Here is a 19,097-nt window from a genome sequence, read left to right on the forward strand (position 1 = left end):
CTCTCTGTGTCTCTGTGTAGATAATTCTGTTTTAAGTTTATGGATTTCGTTTTCTTTCACTGTCTCACTTTAATTATCTCTTCCTCTGCAGGTTCAAATTTCGATGGCATTGAGTTTCTGTTCCAACTGGGCAACACTTCAGCAACTAACTCCAGAAATGAGTAGCTTCCAACAAAGGCAAGGAGAGCTAGCAAGACAGGTTTTAGGCATGTACGACAACATTGTTGCTGCACCTCCAAACACTTTGGTTGATCCATTATTCGATCCTGACGATTTCCTCTACACAGACAATTATGCTTCCCTTCCATATTTCTCTCCTTCCCCTAGCCCATTCGTCTCCCTCTCACCTGAATTTTATCCAAGTTATGATTTTGATTACTGTGATTACTCAAAACGTCAGAAAAGCTTTGAAGACCTCTATTACACTGATTTCACACCCAATTGCTTTGATGGGTATGGACTGAATTCTTATCCTGTCCCTGATTTCTTGCCGGAAATTGCTTTTCCGACTACCGAAATTCCAAATCCACCGGTTTATTCGAATGGCAGTGTTGATAACATGAAGCCCAATGGTGTTGGATCGTCAGCGCAGAGTGTTGCTGCCAGGCAGAGGCGAAGGAAGATCACTGAGAAGACTCAAGAGCTTGCAAAGCTTATTCCTGGTGGGAATAAGCTTAACACTGCTGAGATGTTCCAAGCTGCTTTCAAATACGTGAAGTTTTTGCAGGCCCAAGTCGGAATTCTTCAATTCATGGGGTCAATTCAGGTAAAATTGCACTTCTAGAATCATGGGTAATTAAAAAATGATTTAATTTGGGTTTAATGTAATAAAGAATGTTTTATTTTTGTGCAGGAAGGTAAAGATGAGAGCAATGTGGAAGGATTAGGAGTTCTTGCATCTCCAAGAATTCAAGAAAAGCTCTACTTGGAAGAGAAGTGTTTGGTTTCAAAAGGGCTTATTGAAACTCTAACAAAGGATCAGGGGATCAAGTCAAATCCAATGATTGCGAAAGGTCTCACTAAGTTGATCCAATCGGAGTATCCGTAATCAGATATTAGATACCAACCTTAATTAACCACTAATGGTGTTCTCTTACATTTTTTTTTTTTTTTGGTTGTATATATATTTTAATTTAGATGCTAATTTCGTTCTTTTGTTTAGTTAGTTAGTCAATCTTTTTCTTGTAAATATTGTACAAGAAATAGATTAGTGTTGTGTCTTTGTTAGAGGTTGTTTAAGGTGTTTGTTATTGGGCAAATGTAATGAGAAGAGGTTGGAAATTGGTCAAAATTATTCAATGGAATGTTTGATATCCTTTCTGTTAATCTCAATTTCTGTTTGATTAGTTATTATTTTTGGTTATTAAACAGTGATAAGGTCATTGTGACACCTTTTTTTGGGGGTAGAAGTGGAAGGACATTCACTCAATTTCATTATTTTTTAAATTGAGATTGTTAATATCTTTTGTCACCATTTTCGAACACTATTCTTCCCAAGCGAGCTCTAGTTTTTCCAAATTGTGTTTCGCCAATTCTCTCCTTACGTGGTAATGTGGTATGAAGTACAATAATGTCCTTATAGTCCTATCAACCGCAATAAAGACAGAAAATATCTTGAGATTGGATGAAGAAAAATTCAATTGTTGGATGTGTACGGTATAGTCCAACAATTGATAGCACCCTAGGCATGCTGGACTCCCTGAAGATGAGTTAAATTCCACAAGGCTTATGCCACCACCACTATGGGAGAGTGTTTCCAGACTCGAACCTATGACCACAAGTGAAAATATTTTACATGAAAAATCATTTTTGGTGTTTTGTTGGGGTAAAGAATCATTTTTGGTGTTTGGTTGTAAAAGAAATATAGATTTGTTAGATATTTCTCTAGGAAGTGAAAAATATTTTAGAGCAAATGCAAATATTTCTGTTCACTTCCCTTTCCCCACTTCCCTTGCAACCAAACAGAGATTATGTAATTTTCTCGCACGAAAATCTTATTAGATAATCAACCATGCGATTGATTACTACTATTGGGATTTATGCTTTAATTATCAGAGTTTCTATTGATACAAAACTCATAAGGCTTTCTTTGTTTCATTTTAAAGTTTTTTCTTATAAATGATATTTTATATGAGAAGTTTTCTATATTTTTTTTAAAATTTTTTTGTTTCATTATCAATTTTCCCTGCAAATGATCTTTTACATGAAAATGTTATTTTATGTATTGTATTTTTATTGTTTTGGATAATAATATTTCTTTTGTGTTTATCATCTTATATTGAGACATAATGATAAAACAAGGTTTAAACCAGAAAATAGACCAGAGACCTTTCCGGTTCATCACCAGACGGAGAGAGAGAGACGTTATGCCATAGAGGATGGAACAAAGGAGATTTTGTGGGACCCACCACTTACGAGAGATGGGGGATAATGGGTGGGCAGTTAAGTGATTTTAGGAGAGAGGGAGAGGAATTTGGGCACGATTAAGTGCTGTTTGGTAAACAAGAAGGAGAGTAGAGCATGTATCAAAGTTGATACGTAGATACCAATCTCATGGCACATAATTGTAGACCATTGCATTGGTATCAATCGGCTCCATATGTTCTTATGTTGATTCCAAATTCCAATCTGATGGTTTATAAGAATCGTGTTTCTTGAATCAATTTAGGTCAGGATTAGACAGATATGCCTGAGACAAGCTCCTTCGGCCTCCTTGTTTGTGAGGGGGAGAGATTCGTGAATACAATATTGGCAGTAGATTCCAATCTGACGTTGAATAAGTCCTCTTTTTTAAGTGATCACTTACAATGTGGTACATGGGTTGACCACCTCTGATGATAATTAAAGGGGTGAGATTCCAAATCAACGGATTACATAAAGGGGCTATGATCTACACATATATGTTCACTCTACTTTGTCCTCTTAAAATATTCCCAGTTCCCAACCGTTTTTAATTTTCAGAATTTGAATTTCCTCTTCCCCTGTTTCTCCCCTCCCTCTCTCACAGAAGTTACTCCATGGCTTCCATCTCTGCAACTTTGCTTCTCTTCAACCTTATTTCAATCGCTATTTCTCCATCGCTCTCTGCATCAGTCGTAGAAGACTTAAATAACCTACAACCACCTCCAGATTTCAATACAACAATCTCAAACAACTGTGTCAGAGACCCAGCTTTAAGATACTGCAAGTATATCTCCATAGACCTTGAAGAAATTTTCAAATCCACAATCGTTGCAGCCCATCTATGCAACGAATCAAAGAACCCTAATTGTGTTGAATCCTTCCCAAAAATTGATCTTCGAAGTAGCCCAAAGATTGCGCCACTGTACTTATCCTTCAGCTTCTTCTGGAAGTACTGCCCCCTAACCATTCTCTCCATTGATCTCTCCAATAACTCCATCCATGGTCCTGTCCCTTTGGAAATTCTCAACTGCACTCAAATCCAAGCCCTTGATCTGAGCCATAATCAACTCACAGGAGACCTCCCTATAGAAAGGTTTAGTCCTCTAACTAATCTCAGTCTTCTCAATCTCTCTTACAACCACTTCTTTGAAAGTAAACTCTCAGATTCTCACTTCTTCGCAAGGTTCAATTCCTCTAGCTTTCTTCACTCGGGTTTGCTTCCGGACCATAGCGGATTCAGAATCAAGGCCGTGATCTTTCTCATCGGTTTCCCAATCTTTGTTATTCTGTTAGTCGGTTGCTGGAGTTGGCTCTGCTTCTGCCGGCCGGATATCTTGCCATCAGTCTTCAGGCAACGGCACAAATTCACGCCGTCAATGCTAAAAGCAGCAACAGCAGGGTTCTCAGAGAGAAACTTGGTGGGGAGGAGCAGAGGAGTTGAAATTTATAAAGGAGTTCTTAGAGATAAAACAGAAGTCCGGATTGAGATCTATAAAGAGAAGATTTCAAGAGAACAGTGCAGTAAATTTGTGAAGGAATGTAAGGTTTTTGTTCAATTGAGTCACAGAAACTTGGTTAGAGTGATGGGTTGGTGCAATCAGGGTAGACTGAGAGTTATTATAACAGAGTGGATAGATGGGGAGAACATTGAGATGTGGCTATCTGGGTCTCCACCATGGAAACACAGGTTGAAGGTCTTGATGGGGGTTGTGGATGGAATGAGTTATATGCAAGAACAATGGCCTGAAATTGGGTATGATCTCAGGACAAGTGGTGTTATGTTATCACAGGAACGTGGGCCATTGATTTCAAGGTTTAAGGTTGGAGAGCAAAATGGAAACACAAAGAGTAAGGCTTTATTTATGTTTCTCAATGACCTTAATTTTTTTTTTTTTTATTTATTTATTTTATCTGTTTTATGTTTTCAATCCGCTTAGTTCTTCCATGAAGACCTGGAAGATTGAATTGCTTGAAGCTGTCAGTCATTTTTGGGTTCTATTTGTTAACAGAACTGAAGTTCCATGGTCAAATCATAAAAAACTTGTGCACTGATACATGTGTGTGTGATGTGGTTTCAGAGATTTACAGGTTTGGACTATTTCTCTTAGAGATGATAACGAACAGGCGGCCCCAGGAAGAGTTTGAGAAGGGTGAGACAGGTTTTATTGAGTGGGTAAGTATGCACTACCCTGACAACATGCAGAAGGTGATCGATGAGCGAATGAAGAAGACAGGAACTATGTATGAGCAAGCTAAAGAGGGAATTGGGGTAGCTTTGATGTGCACAGATCTCTCAATGGGTCATCAGCCAAGCTTGACTCAGATCTCTAACATGTTGAAAGCCTTTGAGTCCCCTCTGGTTTCTTCCAATAATAAGAAATCCCACAGAGAAAGAGGTGAAAATCACAGACAATGAATTGCTTGGATGTATGAAGATCACACTCCTTGAATAGATGCATATTCTGTACTCTGCAGTTCACTTAATTAATGCCAAAAGATTTGGATTTATTTTTCTTTACTGCTTATCCAGTAATCAACATTATCTTTAAGAATTAAGATGACTTATTCCCCTTGGAGGTATGACAATGGGGAAAGTTTGATGAGGTTTAGTAGGTTTCATCCAGTGAACCATGATGGGCTGGTCTATATGCATCTATCGCCCACATATCGAATAGTTTCCTTATGCTTCATTACTATTCTCGTTAAATTTATCCCGGTCGCTCCTTCTACGGTCAAACTCGCTCTTCCTCTAGCCTTGCGATGGGGTTAAGGGTGTCCAATCAGGCCAATTGGGCATCCGAATAATTTATTTTGACCCATGGTTGGGTTCTACAGGCTTTAGATTTGTTGTTTTTGTTTTGTTTTTTTCCTTTTAATGTAAAAGGTCTCTTTTATGGGCCCATAAAGTGAGGGTAAAGTTAGTACACAGGATTAGTAATCAAGTATGAGACTATTCCAATGAGACGTTATAGGTGTATTTAGAACATGTAACCTTCTTTTGATTTCCCTTTTTCTTATTCCTAAAAGGTAATTAAGTCAAGGGTAAAAAAAAGTTTTTAGAATAATTTAGAAGTGACTTCCCATCATATCATTCTTAAGAGCTATCATTGCCTCGCACATAAATTGGAAGAAAAAATGTGTTGTGCTTAGATGGCAAAAAAATGAGGTTACATATCATGCAACGCCTTAAGGGGTGTAAATAAGAAAATCCATTTAAGTATGTGGGTTAGATAGGAATACTCAATAATTGGAGTTCTATTTTCAGTCTATTTACTCTATTCAATGTGTTATAGTGATTAGGAGTCACTTAATGACTCAGTTTAGGAGTCTTAGAAGTTCTTTATACATGTAAGGAGAAAATTTTCCTTCTACTGTGGAGAAGGTTTCACCCACAATCCCACCGTCATTATTATCCCCTACTAGACGAAGGTCAAAACTACCCCTCCCCACCATAATGATGCCTCTCCCACTATCATAATGACTCACAGTGGAGGATCTCATTCACCATGGGTTGAGGGAAACTCAGTTCTATATGTAGTACCCCCATCAATTGGAGATGATTTGAGTAAAGAATATGAGCTTATTTTTAAAGAGTTTTAGAACTGTTGAGCTTGGCATCCCAAATCTGATTTCTTTTCCTTTCTTCTTCTTCTCCATTGATTAGATGGTTATTTTCTGCAATCTCTCATCTCTTCATATCAATTTTCAGTTTTGTTTCTATTCTTAGCATAAAATCCTCTCTTCTTCTTTTTTTTCCCCCCTGATTTATTGAATTCCTACTCCAACTAGGAGTTCTCTGAAACTTCAAATTTAACACTGGATTTCACTTCTGTTCTCCTTCTCCATTCATTACTAGGTTAGTTTTTGTATTTTTCTTCTGTCTTCATATCAACTTCTAATTCTGACTTTGTTCTTAGCATAAAAATCCTTTCTTTGTCAAATTTCTTGAACTCCAACTCCAACCAAGAATTTTCTGAAACTTCAAATCCAACATTTGAATTTAAAATTTTCTTCCACACTTAACAATTGGTTTCTGTTCTGAACCTTCTTACGGTTTCAAAATTCAGACTTGAAACTGATTTCCTATTTTCCTACTAAAGTCTGATTTCAATTTAATCGATCTTCAAGTTTTATTTTCTAATTATGATCTAAGATTTCTGACTATCATTAGGCTTGTTAATTGGCACTGAAATCAATTTCTAATTTGGTTTGTCTAAACCTTCCATCGATTCTCAGATTTAGGAATTCATTCTTTAAGTATAAATCTTCAGATTCTAAAAATCTTACCATTGGATCAAGCCTGATTTCTAATATTATATTCTCATCAAATTAGAGCTTTAGATCAGAAATTTGGCTGAATCTGATTTTCTATTATTTAAATTCTCTTGAAATGTGGTTTCATTCCTTAACTGTGATTCCATTGTAAGTTGATCTCCAGCTGGATGTTATTAGTTTGAGATTAGCACTGCATTACCTTGCCCTGTGCAACCCTATTTTCAGGTTAGACAGAATCCCTAAAACCAGGGTCCAGGGATACACTGCAGATAAGTCTTTTTTATATACTGTTTCTATTCCTTGTATTTGTCTGCTCAAGTGAGTAGCCATCATCTACAATAGTAGGTTGGGGAAGTGTATCTGACCTAAAGAGAGCGAAATTTTTTTCTCCATCAGCTACAATAATAGATAATTCAACTCACACAATGTAATACCATTTGATCTATAACATAATTTTGAACACTCTTCATGAAATGGCCAATGGTTCATTCAAGGTCAATATGTCACAGTAGCTTCAGTTAAATAAATTAGATAAATGAAGCTTTTTAGGGAAACTAAATCAATGTATGTACACTAATTTTACAAGTTGGTTAAACCACCAATTTGAGATGGTACAGAAGACAGGAGTAAAGTCAACTAAGCCTTATCTGAACTATTGCAGTACACACATGAACCTTGTTCTGCCCTTCATTGACTACCCAATGATAGTTCATCTCTATCTCTTGGATTCTTGGAGAACAACTTCATCCCTTGATGATGGCAGGTTTATGTGAATGCATTCTGGGTCTGCTATGTTTCTTTGGCATGTCAGTGGTTAGTGCATACATCTTCACCGCAAATAATTCCTCCGGGAATCCCTTTTGATCCTGAAACAAAATAAAAGTATAATTCAAAGCAGGAAGAAGAAAGCATATAATATCTCAAAATGAAATAAAGTTGATCATTGGGGTGGGGTGGCGAAAGACAACAGAATGGTTTGTGAAGTCGTAATAATGACACCCAATCATAAGGCTGGGGTTTTATTGGATAATTATGGAACATACAACTAAAGCATCTAATTGTGAAAAAATGATTATACTTAATTGCAATAAATTGGCAACAATGGCTTTGTCCATGGAGATGTACATACCACATAGATGAGATCAAGGAAATTAGGACATGTTATGAAATTTAGGTGCTTTTAAGCATTGCTAGAATGAGGCAATAATGGTCCACAACGAATTTTTTGAACTTGTATAGTTTCTGCATGCTTTCTTAGTTTAATTCTTTTTTTTCCTGGGATATGTCATTCTTCATTCAACTTATCAATCAATTAATTGTCACTTCGGATTTATGAATCTCCATGTGATGACCTAATGGACTGTCCCTAGATATGTAATACTTTGTGCGAACCTTTGACTTGTAGAGATGCAGACCACATCGATTGAAGAGCTCCTTGAAGTATAAATCAGACCTTGTAATGCTTCTGTCATCCTTGTCCAGCACAAATCCTGTAAATATGCATCGATTAGTCAAATTAATTACCTTTGTGCTTAGACTGGCTCTCTTTTCTTTTTATTTTCATTTCCTAGAACGTTCTGTGAATCAGTCCGCACAAAACTGAGCCGACGCAACTAGAACTCAATAAATCTTTACAAGTGTTGAAGAAATATCATTAAATTGTCAAACCCTAATCTTCAAAGGGCTGAACATTGAATCAACTACGTTTCTAGCTGATAAAAACAAAGAGAAATACCTATTGCTAAAGTCATGCTGCAATTAATCGTAAGAACGTATTATTTATAGGGGGATTATCTCAAAAGATGGCACCACAAATTCATTAGCTGCACTAAGGCAGTATAGTGTGTTTTAGCTATTTTCTTCTGTTCTTCTTTTCCCTGTTTAAAAAAATTTTTAATTCAAGAATATATGCACAGAGGAGATAGTTGGATTTTAGGTTAGGGATGCAAGTAGGAGAAGGAGAAGAAGATGAGGAAGAGAGGAAGAGAGGAAGAAGAGAACAAGAGAATGGAGAAAGAGAAGTTTCGGTTGTAAAGCTTAGTGTTGGAGAGACTTCTCCACACTACTATATTGCTTCAACGATACTAAAAGAAATATTACACCCACCTTCCTAGGGAGGTAAAAGGTAAAATAAGATAAAAACAGAAAATACATAATAAGGCAACTAGACAAAAGGCTAGTTCCTAAACTACCCTTGATACATAACTTCTAGCAACTCTAACAGAGATGGCCAACTGAAGAAAAAAAAAAGGGAAGTGATTTGTAATAGGTTTTATTCACCCCTTTCACACCCCCACCCCCCGCCGCCAAAAGAAAAAAAAAGCACTTTACATGGACAGAGATAGAGTAGAAACTATATTCTTAATGTTTGAAAGTAGTCAAAGTCTGGAAAAAAGGATTAAGCCCATAGAGCAAGGGATGCTCTAATAAGGGGTTTTCATCTAAAATGGGCGATCTTTATGTCAGTCCATGAAGGAAAAACTGTAAAGAACTAAATTTTATCACGGAAGAAAGAATAGCAGTTCAGGGGGGAAAAAAAAGAGAACAAGGGACATAGGCCATTATTTACACCTAGTAAGTGGGCTAGTCAATGCAACATTCTTAGAAGGTGTGAACACATCTAAAGAAAGATTTGGGATGCATGTTTACTGCTTTATAAAGGTGCAACTAATTTTTAGATGAGATGTTTTTTCTTAGTTTATTTTGACATCTTTTACAAGCAACAACTAAGAGGGGAAAGATGCAAGAACTGAAACATATTTCATCTAGAGAGAGAGAGAGATGTACCAGATTTTGCAATGTTCTCCTTCAGGACCAAAAAACCACCAGGTTTCAGACCAGCCTGAGAGGTGCCATGTTTATCAGGACCAAATTGAAGATCAAATGAAGTAACAATTTGGATTAGCAAACAAAATCTTCTTCCTATTAAGCATCATATTACTGTTATGGGCTATAGACATGATTTTATACTAGGGTTCAAGAACTCGAATTCGAATCCATGTCACAGAATCGGTTAGGAATTTTCTGGAAATAGCCATAATCTGCACTAACCATAGATTCTATACATGGATTGGCCGATTCGAATCAGCCAGAAGATAATAGGATAACTTATAGCTTGGAAAATCCTATAAATAGGAGGATAGAATTTTAAATAAAGAAAACTAAGTTTAAAATATGAAGTACTCATGAATTATTAGAACTGTTGGGATTGATAAATCTTCTGAATTAATCAATCTTGCTTCTATTGCAGTGTCAAAACTGTGTTTCATACAAATCAAAAAAACCTTTTTCTAAAGATTTGGTTCTCACAGATGTTTGGGTTGTGTTTTAGTCAAATCATTGAGTGCTTCCCAATGAATCGGAATCAGTTGTGCAACTATTTTACTCATATGGGGGTGTTTCCCTGTGAACCCAAAAGATCAAGTCATTTTAACCACAATGCTAGTATTGATCTAGACAAATGAGACATCCTCAAGGAATTTCCTTCATAATTTTCAAGGTTCGAAACATCCTTGTGGCATTTGGTCTTATAAATTCCTTGAAGAAAGCTCCGACAAAAACCAGGGGGAAACATGAAGGGAACTTCAACTAGGTGTTTGAAAGAAAATATGAGTACGGTCAAATGGATGTTTATGGTGATCAAAAGCTTCAGAAACTTGAATGTTTTTGTGTCATAAATTCCTCTCTTTCAGTTGGAACCTTAAACTAAGTACTTCAAAATTTTTTTTTAAAATCTTGGCTTCCACAGAAAATAAAATCATCCTAGAAATCAAATTGTATGTAATTTACCATTGCTTTTTTAAAGAATGATACAAAATCATCATCTGCAAGCTGCCCAATACACCACTGGACCCATATAACATCATATCTTCCTGCTTCTGGAGTGAATTCCTACAAGAAAACAAAGCAGATTATACACAAAGTTGCAACAGAAATTCCTATCAAAGGGTATAAAGTCTACTTATCACTTATTTAAAAACTAAAGACTTATATGTAAATGAAAATACTCAACAAAATATACATAAACTGCAGGTATATCACCTTATGTTGTACCCTTCTCATAAAATACCTGAAGTGGGAGGCAATAGAAGTTGGAAACCTTGTGCATATCCGAGACTGTACCATTCTCAGGAGTCAAACTTTCACGAGCAGCTTCCAGAAAATGTGATACAGGCTCAACAAGATCAACCTATATCGAAACATAGCGAACCAGAATGAAGCACATAAAATGAAACTACAAAGATACAAAGCACTTCGAAGTTGTGTAGGACAAGAAATTACAACATGACAAAACTACTCCTTCGCAGAAAGTCTATTTGGATATTATGGTGTAACCATTTTGATTCGAGCATCAAGCAAAAATCCTACCAAAGAAACAAGTTTTCACTGTGAGATAGAAGCGAACGAAGTTGTTCACAAGCGATGACAATTTTTCAGATTCCAAGTCATATTGCTCAGATATGTGATACTTCTACAGTTTGAGAAGTTCCCAGAACAGGTCATGAGCCTAATCCCTCCACATAAGGTCGGGAACAGCACAGCAGATCCCCAAATCACTGTAATTAAATCTAGTAGAGATCTCATGGCGTCATAGTTGTCAAGGCATTGCCTAGGCGCTGCCTAGGTATCTGGGCGGGTTTCCAAGGGCTGGGCGGTCGCCTGGGGATGCCTAGGTCCCTAGGCAGCCGATTTTTTTTACGTAAGTTCTTTTTTGTTTCCTCTCTAAATAATGCTGTTTCTAACATTTTTAATGGCTTGTGTGCACATTTTTGTATGGGTGAGAAGCATGGAATCATTTAGTACCCAAAATAAATAAATAAAGAAATCAAACTTCACTAGTTCACTTCTCTTCTTCTCCTTCTCTTGTTTACTTGTGTTTTTCCCCCTCTAAAAATTGTTGTTTCTAACATAATGTTGTAATGCTGTTGCTAGATATAATGGCAAATTTGTGCACAGATTCCATAGTTGTCAAGGTGTCGCCTAGGCCCCTTGTTGCTGTCGCCTTGGTTCCCCCCCTCCGACCGCCTTAGGTAGATTCAATTTTGTTGTTTCTGTAATGCTCTAAACAGAATTATATTTGTAAAAAAATATTAATACTAACCAGAATCTGAAGAAGAAGAAGATAATAACAGATCGGAGAGAAAGGGAGACTGTCTAGAGAAGTAAAGTCGATGATTTAGCAGTCCTCCCCCACCTCCCCAAGCCTTTATTTATAATTAAGAGAGTACAATAGTAAACACCTATTTTGTAATAGGAATCAGAAATACAATAAGTAAATAACCCAAAGACTAACCCTAATTACTCCTAAACATATTAGGAACCTAAACATCAACCTACGAAGAGGGAAGACTCCCCCTATCGTGTTACAACACAATGTACCCCACTGTACATATAATTAACAATATTATTGATATACTAGATATAATGGATACATAAAAAATACTACTAGGGTGCTTAGGTTGTCTAGGTGGGTGCCTTGTCTCCTAAGCGCTTAGGTGGCTCTCCAACGCCTTGAGTCGCCTAGGCGCCTTGACAACTATGCATAGCATTAAACAAAGAGACTGAATTCAGGGAGAGGACCATCGAAGCATTAAACATGAGGAGTCCATGATCACCTTGACATAAAAATAAGTTATTTCTGGTATTTTTGTAACTTATTCATTTCAGTAGTGCAGTCATGTGAGGTAAGGTCCTAAGGTCCTATCAATTTCAGTTGAGTTTCGAGTTAAAGTAGTAATATCCCTTGTAGTGTTGAAAAAGCTGAAATGCTTCCACACGTTATTGGTATTTTGTCCCAAAATTTTGAAACCCGACCATCCTATGAACCAAAGTTGTCACGGTGTCTAGGCAACCCAAGGTGTTGGAGGGGCCTGGGCGTCAAGGCGTCACCTTGACAACTATATGCTATTATGAACAGTGAGGAGATTGGTTCCAATTCGACAAGTTGGACCCAGTTATAGTCCGTCAGACTGCAGTTTAAAAATTGAATTAGACAATCATCGAAAAAAAGAGAAAATTTAGAAATATCTGAGAGTGGTTGTTAAAACCTAGGGTGGAGTTTATAACCAGAAATGTATAGATTGATTAGAAGAGGGCAAAACATATTCAGATTGGACAGCTATTAAGTATTTTATATTTATGTGCTATATAGGAGAGCATTTTGAAAATTTGTGTATAATTAATCTATATCAAGTGGTTGTTTAAGAAAATCTATATTGAATGATTAAACTGTTTTGGAGGATCTAATTCCTTAAGATACAAAAACTTGACAACAGAATGCAGATTCATTATTGCTATGGAAGTCTCATGAAATTGCTTCGTAGGTAACTTTAGTAGATATAACATGGCAACAGATAACCAATCAGAAGTGAAAATATTTTTGTACCTCATTAAAATATCTTAGAAGAAGATTCTTAGTGACTCTTCCTATTCCAGAACCACAATCTGCAACAACTTTGATATGTAAGAATTCAAGATGCAGTACATTTCAGTCAAAGTAGCTTTCTTCAAAAATCACTAGACACATTCTTCCAGCTTAAATCGAAACCTCCAAACTCTCCCCACGCCTCCCCCCCCACCCAAAAAAAAATGCAGTGATAATGATGATGATAATTAAATAACACAAGGAAAAAAGAAACCCACAAAAATTAAAAACAATTGCCATTAATACATTAATACAACCACTTCCAAGTGGAGATGCATAATCTGCTGCTAGACCTACAAAACACCACTGATTATGAAAGAGGAAGTGTTTCAAACCACAGTGTGATATGGAAGTCACCTTCTTCTCTTTTGGTTGACATGAAATAAACAAATACAAAGTGAAGCAGGCAGATTAAAGAACCTGCAGGTATTATGCCCAACAGGAGCTATAGGCTAAAGTGTACAACTGAAGAATGAAAGGACACAAGAAGAGGTTGGGATGTCTCTTTTCTCCCTTCAAACGTCTTATGTTTAAGGAGAATGGGGAAACTGTCGTTTTTTATCTGCTGTTCCTTTGCCAAAAATATCTGATTTCCCTCTTCTCTGTCTCTTCCCCCTATCCCCCTTCTTTATTCAGTTACCGCTCACGCGTCACAATACTGTTCACTCTCCCTCTTCTCTGCAGATGGCACATCTGTTCTCCATGCTATCAATTTGCTTTTCCACCCTTAGGCAGCAGCCCCTTCTTTTCTCCATCAGAAGCTTCTGGAACATACAAACCAGCAAGCTTCTCAGCCTCTGGTTGGTCAGGAAAATAGCCTAGACCTAGGCCTGTGTTGAAGCCAATAGATTCGCCGATTCCTAATCTAGGTTCAGGATTGGCTGGCTGCATTCCCTTTCCTTCAGCAACAGTCACTGCTTAGGTCACATCCTCTGAAGGTAGATATTGATGATCTTCCAATAGCATTAGACAAATAAAGTTCTTGGCTTCTCAAGTGAACTGCACATTTCATATGATTTGGCTATTTTCATGCCCTTTATAATTGATTATAAGTTTTAGCTTGTAGTAGGATAGCAGCACTTTTTTCTGTTTTCTCTTTTGGTTCTTATTTGGGTGGCCTTCACAAAAATCATGATGACACAATCATTGATTTATGTATCTCTCTCTCCTCAACTCAAACTTTTTTTTAGAATTTTTAGTTTTCTTTTCTTGGCATCCAAAACATACATTGATAATACCAAATAAATGAATATATAAATACACGTCCAGAAGACTAGAATCCCTCATGTTCTCGCATCTTTGAGTTCAAGAAGGAAGACAGAAAACTCAAGTTTTTCAAAGAAAATTCATCCATACAGGGTATAATACGTGAAGTTACTATCTACATAACCGATCAAATACTGCATCCAACTCTCTGAGCCCTACACCTTACCAAATGAGTGTGTTTGAGAGAGAGAGAGAGAGAGAGTACCAAGAGCGACGAGATGACGATTCCTTAGATCAGCACCAAAGAAATCAAACAATAGAGTCTTGAGAAAGGCTTCACTACCCTTAATATCTGAATCATTAACATGTCCATATCCCCCCAATACTCCATCTACAGATGCCTCAACACCCTATATAAAAACAGACAAGGAATATAGAGCTTCAGAACCAACCAAAAACAGCTCCTAACTTCTAACTAGAAAAAACCCAAAAGCAGAAAATAGAAAAAAAAAAAAAAAACTTCTTTTTAAGGTATTGGGTTTGGGGTTTAGGGTTTTAGAGAAGAAATCTTACTTCCCAGTACCCGACGCCTTTCTGATACCACTCAGTCTTCTTCTGTTGATCTCCTTCTCCGATTTCTTCTCTCCACATCTCCTCTGCGTTCCTGAATTCTCTCCCATCGGAATCTGACCCTGCGACCTCCATCACAGCCACCTGAGTTGCAGGCACTGTGAGACCCAATAGGAGGAAATGCCAAAGACAGAGAGATTGGGGGGGAAATTTTTGTGTATAGGGTTCTACGTCGTTTGAAATGCCCAAGATGACCTCTTTATTGACAAGATTGCCCTCAACGTTTAGTGAAGATATATAGCACAAAGACCTAAAATTTAGAAATTTGGATGGTGGGTAATGTTCAAAATGGAAAGTAAGGTGACCCACTTCGCAAATCTCTTGCAGACTTGCATAGACAAGAAAGCCCACCTTATTGGTAAGCGCCTTCATGCTCAGATCTTCGTTAATGGACTGTTCTCAGATATCTTTCTGTCCAACAGGCTCATTGAGTTTTACTATAAATGTGGCAATATTTTTTCTGCTCGTCATGTGTTTGATACAATGCCTGGAAGAAATGTTTATACATGGAATGCCATTGTCACTGCTTTCTGTAAAGCTGGTAACTTGCAGGATGCAATTCAATTGTTTATGGCAATGCCAGAGAGGAATACTGTCTCATGGAATACTATGATTAGTTCGCTCGTTCAAAATGGGTTGGAAAGTGAGGCCTTGGATTACTATTGTATGATGCATAGGGAAGGAGTTGTGCCTACCCATTTCACTTTTGCTAGTGTTCTGAGGGCCTGTGGTAGTCTGATTGATGTACGTCATGGTAGGAGATGCCATACTACTATTATCAAAGTTGGCCTGGATCATAACAAGTATGTGGAAAATGCCTTGGTGGGTATGTATGCTAAATGTGGGATTATTGATGGTGCAATTCGAATATTTGATGAAATGTATGAACCAAATGAGGTTTCGTTCACGGCTATGATGGGTGGGTTAGCGCAAACTGATCATGTTGAGGATGCTTTGAGAATGTTTACTAAGATGCATAAGATTGGGATTAAAATTGACCCTGTGTCCTTATCTGGCATACTGAGTGTTTGTGCCAGAGGAGAAAGTGAGCATGGGGTCCCATGTTATGTCCATGGACTGCAAGTACACTGTCTCACTATCAAGCTTGGGTTGGAATTGGATCTTCATGTGGGTAACTCGTTGATTGACATGTATGCTAAGAATGAGAACATGGAGAGCGCAGAGATGCTATTTGCAAGTTTGCCGGAGGTTAACAATGTTTCTTGGAACATTTTGATTGCTGGATATGGTCAGATGGGGAGAAGTGATAAAGCCATAGAGTTGTTGGGAAGGATGCAAAGACATGGTTTTGAACCAGATGAGGTCACATATATCTGTATGCTTGGTGCTTGCGTCAAGTCTGGGGATATGGAGACTGGCCGTCAGATGTTTGAGAGGATGTCAATCCCAAGGGTAAGTTCATGGAATGCTCTACTCTCTGGGTACTCTCAGAAAGGAAATCATAAGGAAGCCTTGGAGTTCTTCCGGAAGATGCAGTTTCTGAGTGTACAACCTGATCACACTACTTTGGCTCTTGTTCTTAGCTCATGTGCGGGAATGGGATTTCTGAAGGGTGGAAAGCAGGTGCATGCAGTCTTGACTAAGGCATCTTTTCAAACTGACATTTTTGTTGCCAGTGGACTTATTGACATGTATTCCAAGTGTGAAAGCATTGAGCTGGCAAGGTGCTTTTTTGACAGAATGCCTGAAAGGGATATTGTCTGTTGGAATTCAATGATTTCGGGTTTTGCTCTCCATTCTTTACACAGGGAAGCTTTTACTTTGTTTCAGCAGTTGCAAGAGAAAGGCATGAGACCTTCTCAGTTCTCTTATTCTAGTGTACTCAGTTCATGTGCTAGACTGGCTTCTCTGTCCCAAGGGAGACAAATACATGCTCAGATAGCAAAAGATGGGCATGTAAATGATGTTTTCGTGGGGAGTGCTCTGATTGATATGTATTCACGATGTGGTGATGTGGATGGTGCTCGCCAGTTTTTCAATGAGATGACCAATAAGAATACTGTTTCTTGGAATGAGATGATACATGGGTATGCACAGAATGGGTGTGGGGAGAAAGCTGTTGACCTCTTCAAAGACATGATTCGATCAGGTGAGAAACCTGATAGTATAACTTTCATTGCTGTTCTTACTGCCTGTAGCCATTCTGGGTTGGTTGACGAAGGGATCAAAATTTTCAAATCCATGGAACAAGATCATGGGGTGGAGCCATTGGCAGAACATTACACATGCATCATTGACTCTTTAGGTCGCGCTGCTCGATTTGGTGAAGCTGAAGTGATTGTAAATAAGATGCCATATAAAGATGATCCAATTATATGGGAGGTTTTGCTGAGCTCTTGCAGAGTTCATGCTAATGTCAACTTAGGGAAACAGGCAGCAGAGCAACTTTTCCGGTTGGACCCACAAAATCCAGCTCCTTATGTGCTTCTTTCCAACATCTATGCTGCTTTAGGAAGATGGGATGATGCATCAGCTGTTAGGGCGCTGATGGGTGACAGATACGTTGTAAAATATCCAGGTTATAGCTGGATTGAATTTAAGAATGAGGTGCAAGCTTTTATGGTTGATGATGATCTCAGTAAGGTCGATGATGGGAACCCCCTTTCTGTAGGGATGATACAAACTGCCTCAAGAGGTGGAACTTGTTCTACATGATATTATTTAGTGTGGAACAGCAGTCTGGACACCTGATCTAACCTGTCTTGAGCTGGGTTTGATGCCTACATGATGGCTTGTCTTTTCTCTCACCATCCAAGGAAGAATACTTTGTCTGTCAAGGAGGCATTCATCAGCAATCATGGCAGAGTCTGTGAGATCCAACTTGGTCAAACCAGTGATCTTTGTCACCAGAACACGACGTTTGGATACGAGCAAGTTTGAAAATTTGCAGAATTTGTACTGTGGAGGCTTCCTTGGTGAGTCAAATTGGAGATTCATAAAGAGGACCCTGCAAACAATTGAGAATATTGGGTTTAGTTTCCCGAGGAAGGTTTTTGAAAGTAATGAATTCATTTTGGCACCATCAACTTTGATATAAAGATAAATATGAGACATTGAGCCTGAGGGAGACTGGAAGCTTTACAAGAGATTGGATGAACAGGATGGGTCTACTACAAAACTCATTGTTGGTGGTATAAGAATGGAAAATCTATAGATGAGAAAGGAGTTGAAGCCCTCTTGGTTATGAGGTTTCAAGTGAGGTGGAAATTACAAATTAGAGCTCTATTATAAGGAACCCAGTTGTTATGATTAGGAATTGGCTCTCTTGTATTAAATGGGCCTGAAGGAATGGTGCAGACCTGCTAGACAAATGATTATCCTGCAACATTCCATTTTGGAGAAATTGAAAGTGGGTTGACTACCTCTGAATGCCCAGTCAAAATAAACCAGAAGACTGGAAGCTGGAGCTGTATCTGCTTAAAATTACTTTTCACGTGGAGCAGATTGTTTACCAGGAACAGACATTTGGGCGAACAACAACCATTCTTGCTGCTAAGGCTCAGATGCAGGAAAGAGAACACCTAAAGCTGTTAGGATTTGAAACAGTTTAAAGATACAGTAAGGTTGCTCTATTGCAACCTGGTGGTCGTGGGTTCGAACAAGGTAACAGCCTCTCCACAAAAAGTGGGGTTAAGGCTGCATACGTATGCCCCTCCCCAGACCCTGCAGTAGGGGGAGCCTTGTGCACTGTGTATGCCCTTTTTTTAAGCCTGTTGAGCTGCTTCTTCTGCCGCAGCTACAGCATTCTATTGGAGTTGCCCCAACCTAAGCCTTTAAAACAATGGTTTTTTCTCATGCAGCTCTCATCCTTGTTAAGTTCTAAGGTGCTTGAAATAGCAAGAAACTAATGAAAATATGAAATAATCAGTTGCAATATCTTGGACTCTGAACATTGTTAACGCAGATGTTCTCTTTATTCTTTTAATAATGAAATTGATTACAAAGAAACAAACTACCTAGGATGTTGGAAACTTTACTCTTGATTACTTCAGTGAGCTAATGACTTGTAAGAAAAACTTGCTCCAATTTTTTGCGTTGTGAAATAAATTATTCCAGCAACCATCAAACTGGATGAAATTTACAAAATGTTTTAGTGATTCTGCTTGTGGTTATCCTAAATCTCTCTCCCTTTTTTTTC

At 37.9% G+C, this 19,097-nt stretch overlaps 4 protein-coding genes across 4 annotated transcripts; 3 read left to right on the top strand and 1 right to left on the bottom strand.

The window, feature by feature from the left end:
- Positions 1-84: 84 nt before the first annotated feature.
- Positions 85-1,132, top strand: LOC122650022 (transcription factor bHLH53-like). The gene is made up of 2 exons (XM_043843318.1): positions 85-766; positions 854-1,132. The coding sequence occupies exons 1-2, from the start codon at positions 104-106 to the stop codon at positions 1,046-1,048; spliced, it is 858 nt and encodes a 285-aa protein (XP_043699253.1). The 5' UTR covers positions 85-103; the 3' UTR covers positions 1,049-1,132.
- Positions 1,133-2,973: 1,841 nt separating this feature from the next.
- LOC122650019 (putative leucine-rich repeat receptor-like serine/threonine-protein kinase At2g24130) lies at positions 2,974-4,851 on the top strand. Its single transcript, XM_043843314.1, has 2 exons — positions 2,974-4,251; positions 4,482-4,851. The coding sequence occupies exons 1-2, from the start codon at positions 3,018-3,020 to the stop codon at positions 4,817-4,819; spliced, it is 1,572 nt and encodes a 523-aa protein (XP_043699249.1). The 5' UTR covers positions 2,974-3,017; the 3' UTR covers positions 4,820-4,851.
- A 2,349-nt stretch (positions 4,852-7,200) lies between these two features.
- On the bottom strand, positions 7,201-15,070 carry LOC122649454 (alpha N-terminal protein methyltransferase 1). Its single transcript, XM_043842623.1, has 8 exons — positions 14,882-15,070; positions 14,574-14,718; positions 13,064-13,122; positions 10,748-10,867; positions 10,468-10,569; positions 9,466-9,520; positions 8,071-8,168; positions 7,201-7,544 (listed from the first exon to the last, which is right to left on the bottom strand). Exons 1-8 carry the CDS (start codon positions 15,011-15,013, stop codon positions 7,422-7,424), a joined length of 834 nt encoding a protein of 277 aa, XP_043698558.1. The 5' UTR covers positions 15,014-15,070; the 3' UTR covers positions 7,201-7,421.
- Positions 15,071-15,178: 108 nt separating this feature from the next.
- Positions 15,179-18,359, top strand: LOC122649520 (pentatricopeptide repeat-containing protein At4g20770). Its single transcript, XM_043842705.1, has one exon. The coding sequence runs from the start codon at positions 15,218-15,220 to the stop codon at positions 17,612-17,614; it is 2,397 nt and encodes a 798-aa protein (XP_043698640.1). The 5' UTR covers positions 15,179-15,217; the 3' UTR covers positions 17,615-18,359.
- Positions 18,360-19,097: the final 738 nt, after the last annotated feature.

The sequence above is a fragment of the Telopea speciosissima genome, chromosome 2 (genome assembly GCF_018873765.1).
Source record: "Telopea speciosissima isolate NSW1024214 ecotype Mountain lineage chromosome 2, Tspe_v1, whole genome shotgun sequence".
NCBI classification, from domain to species: Eukaryota; Viridiplantae; Streptophyta; class Magnoliopsida; order Proteales; family Proteaceae; genus Telopea; species Telopea speciosissima.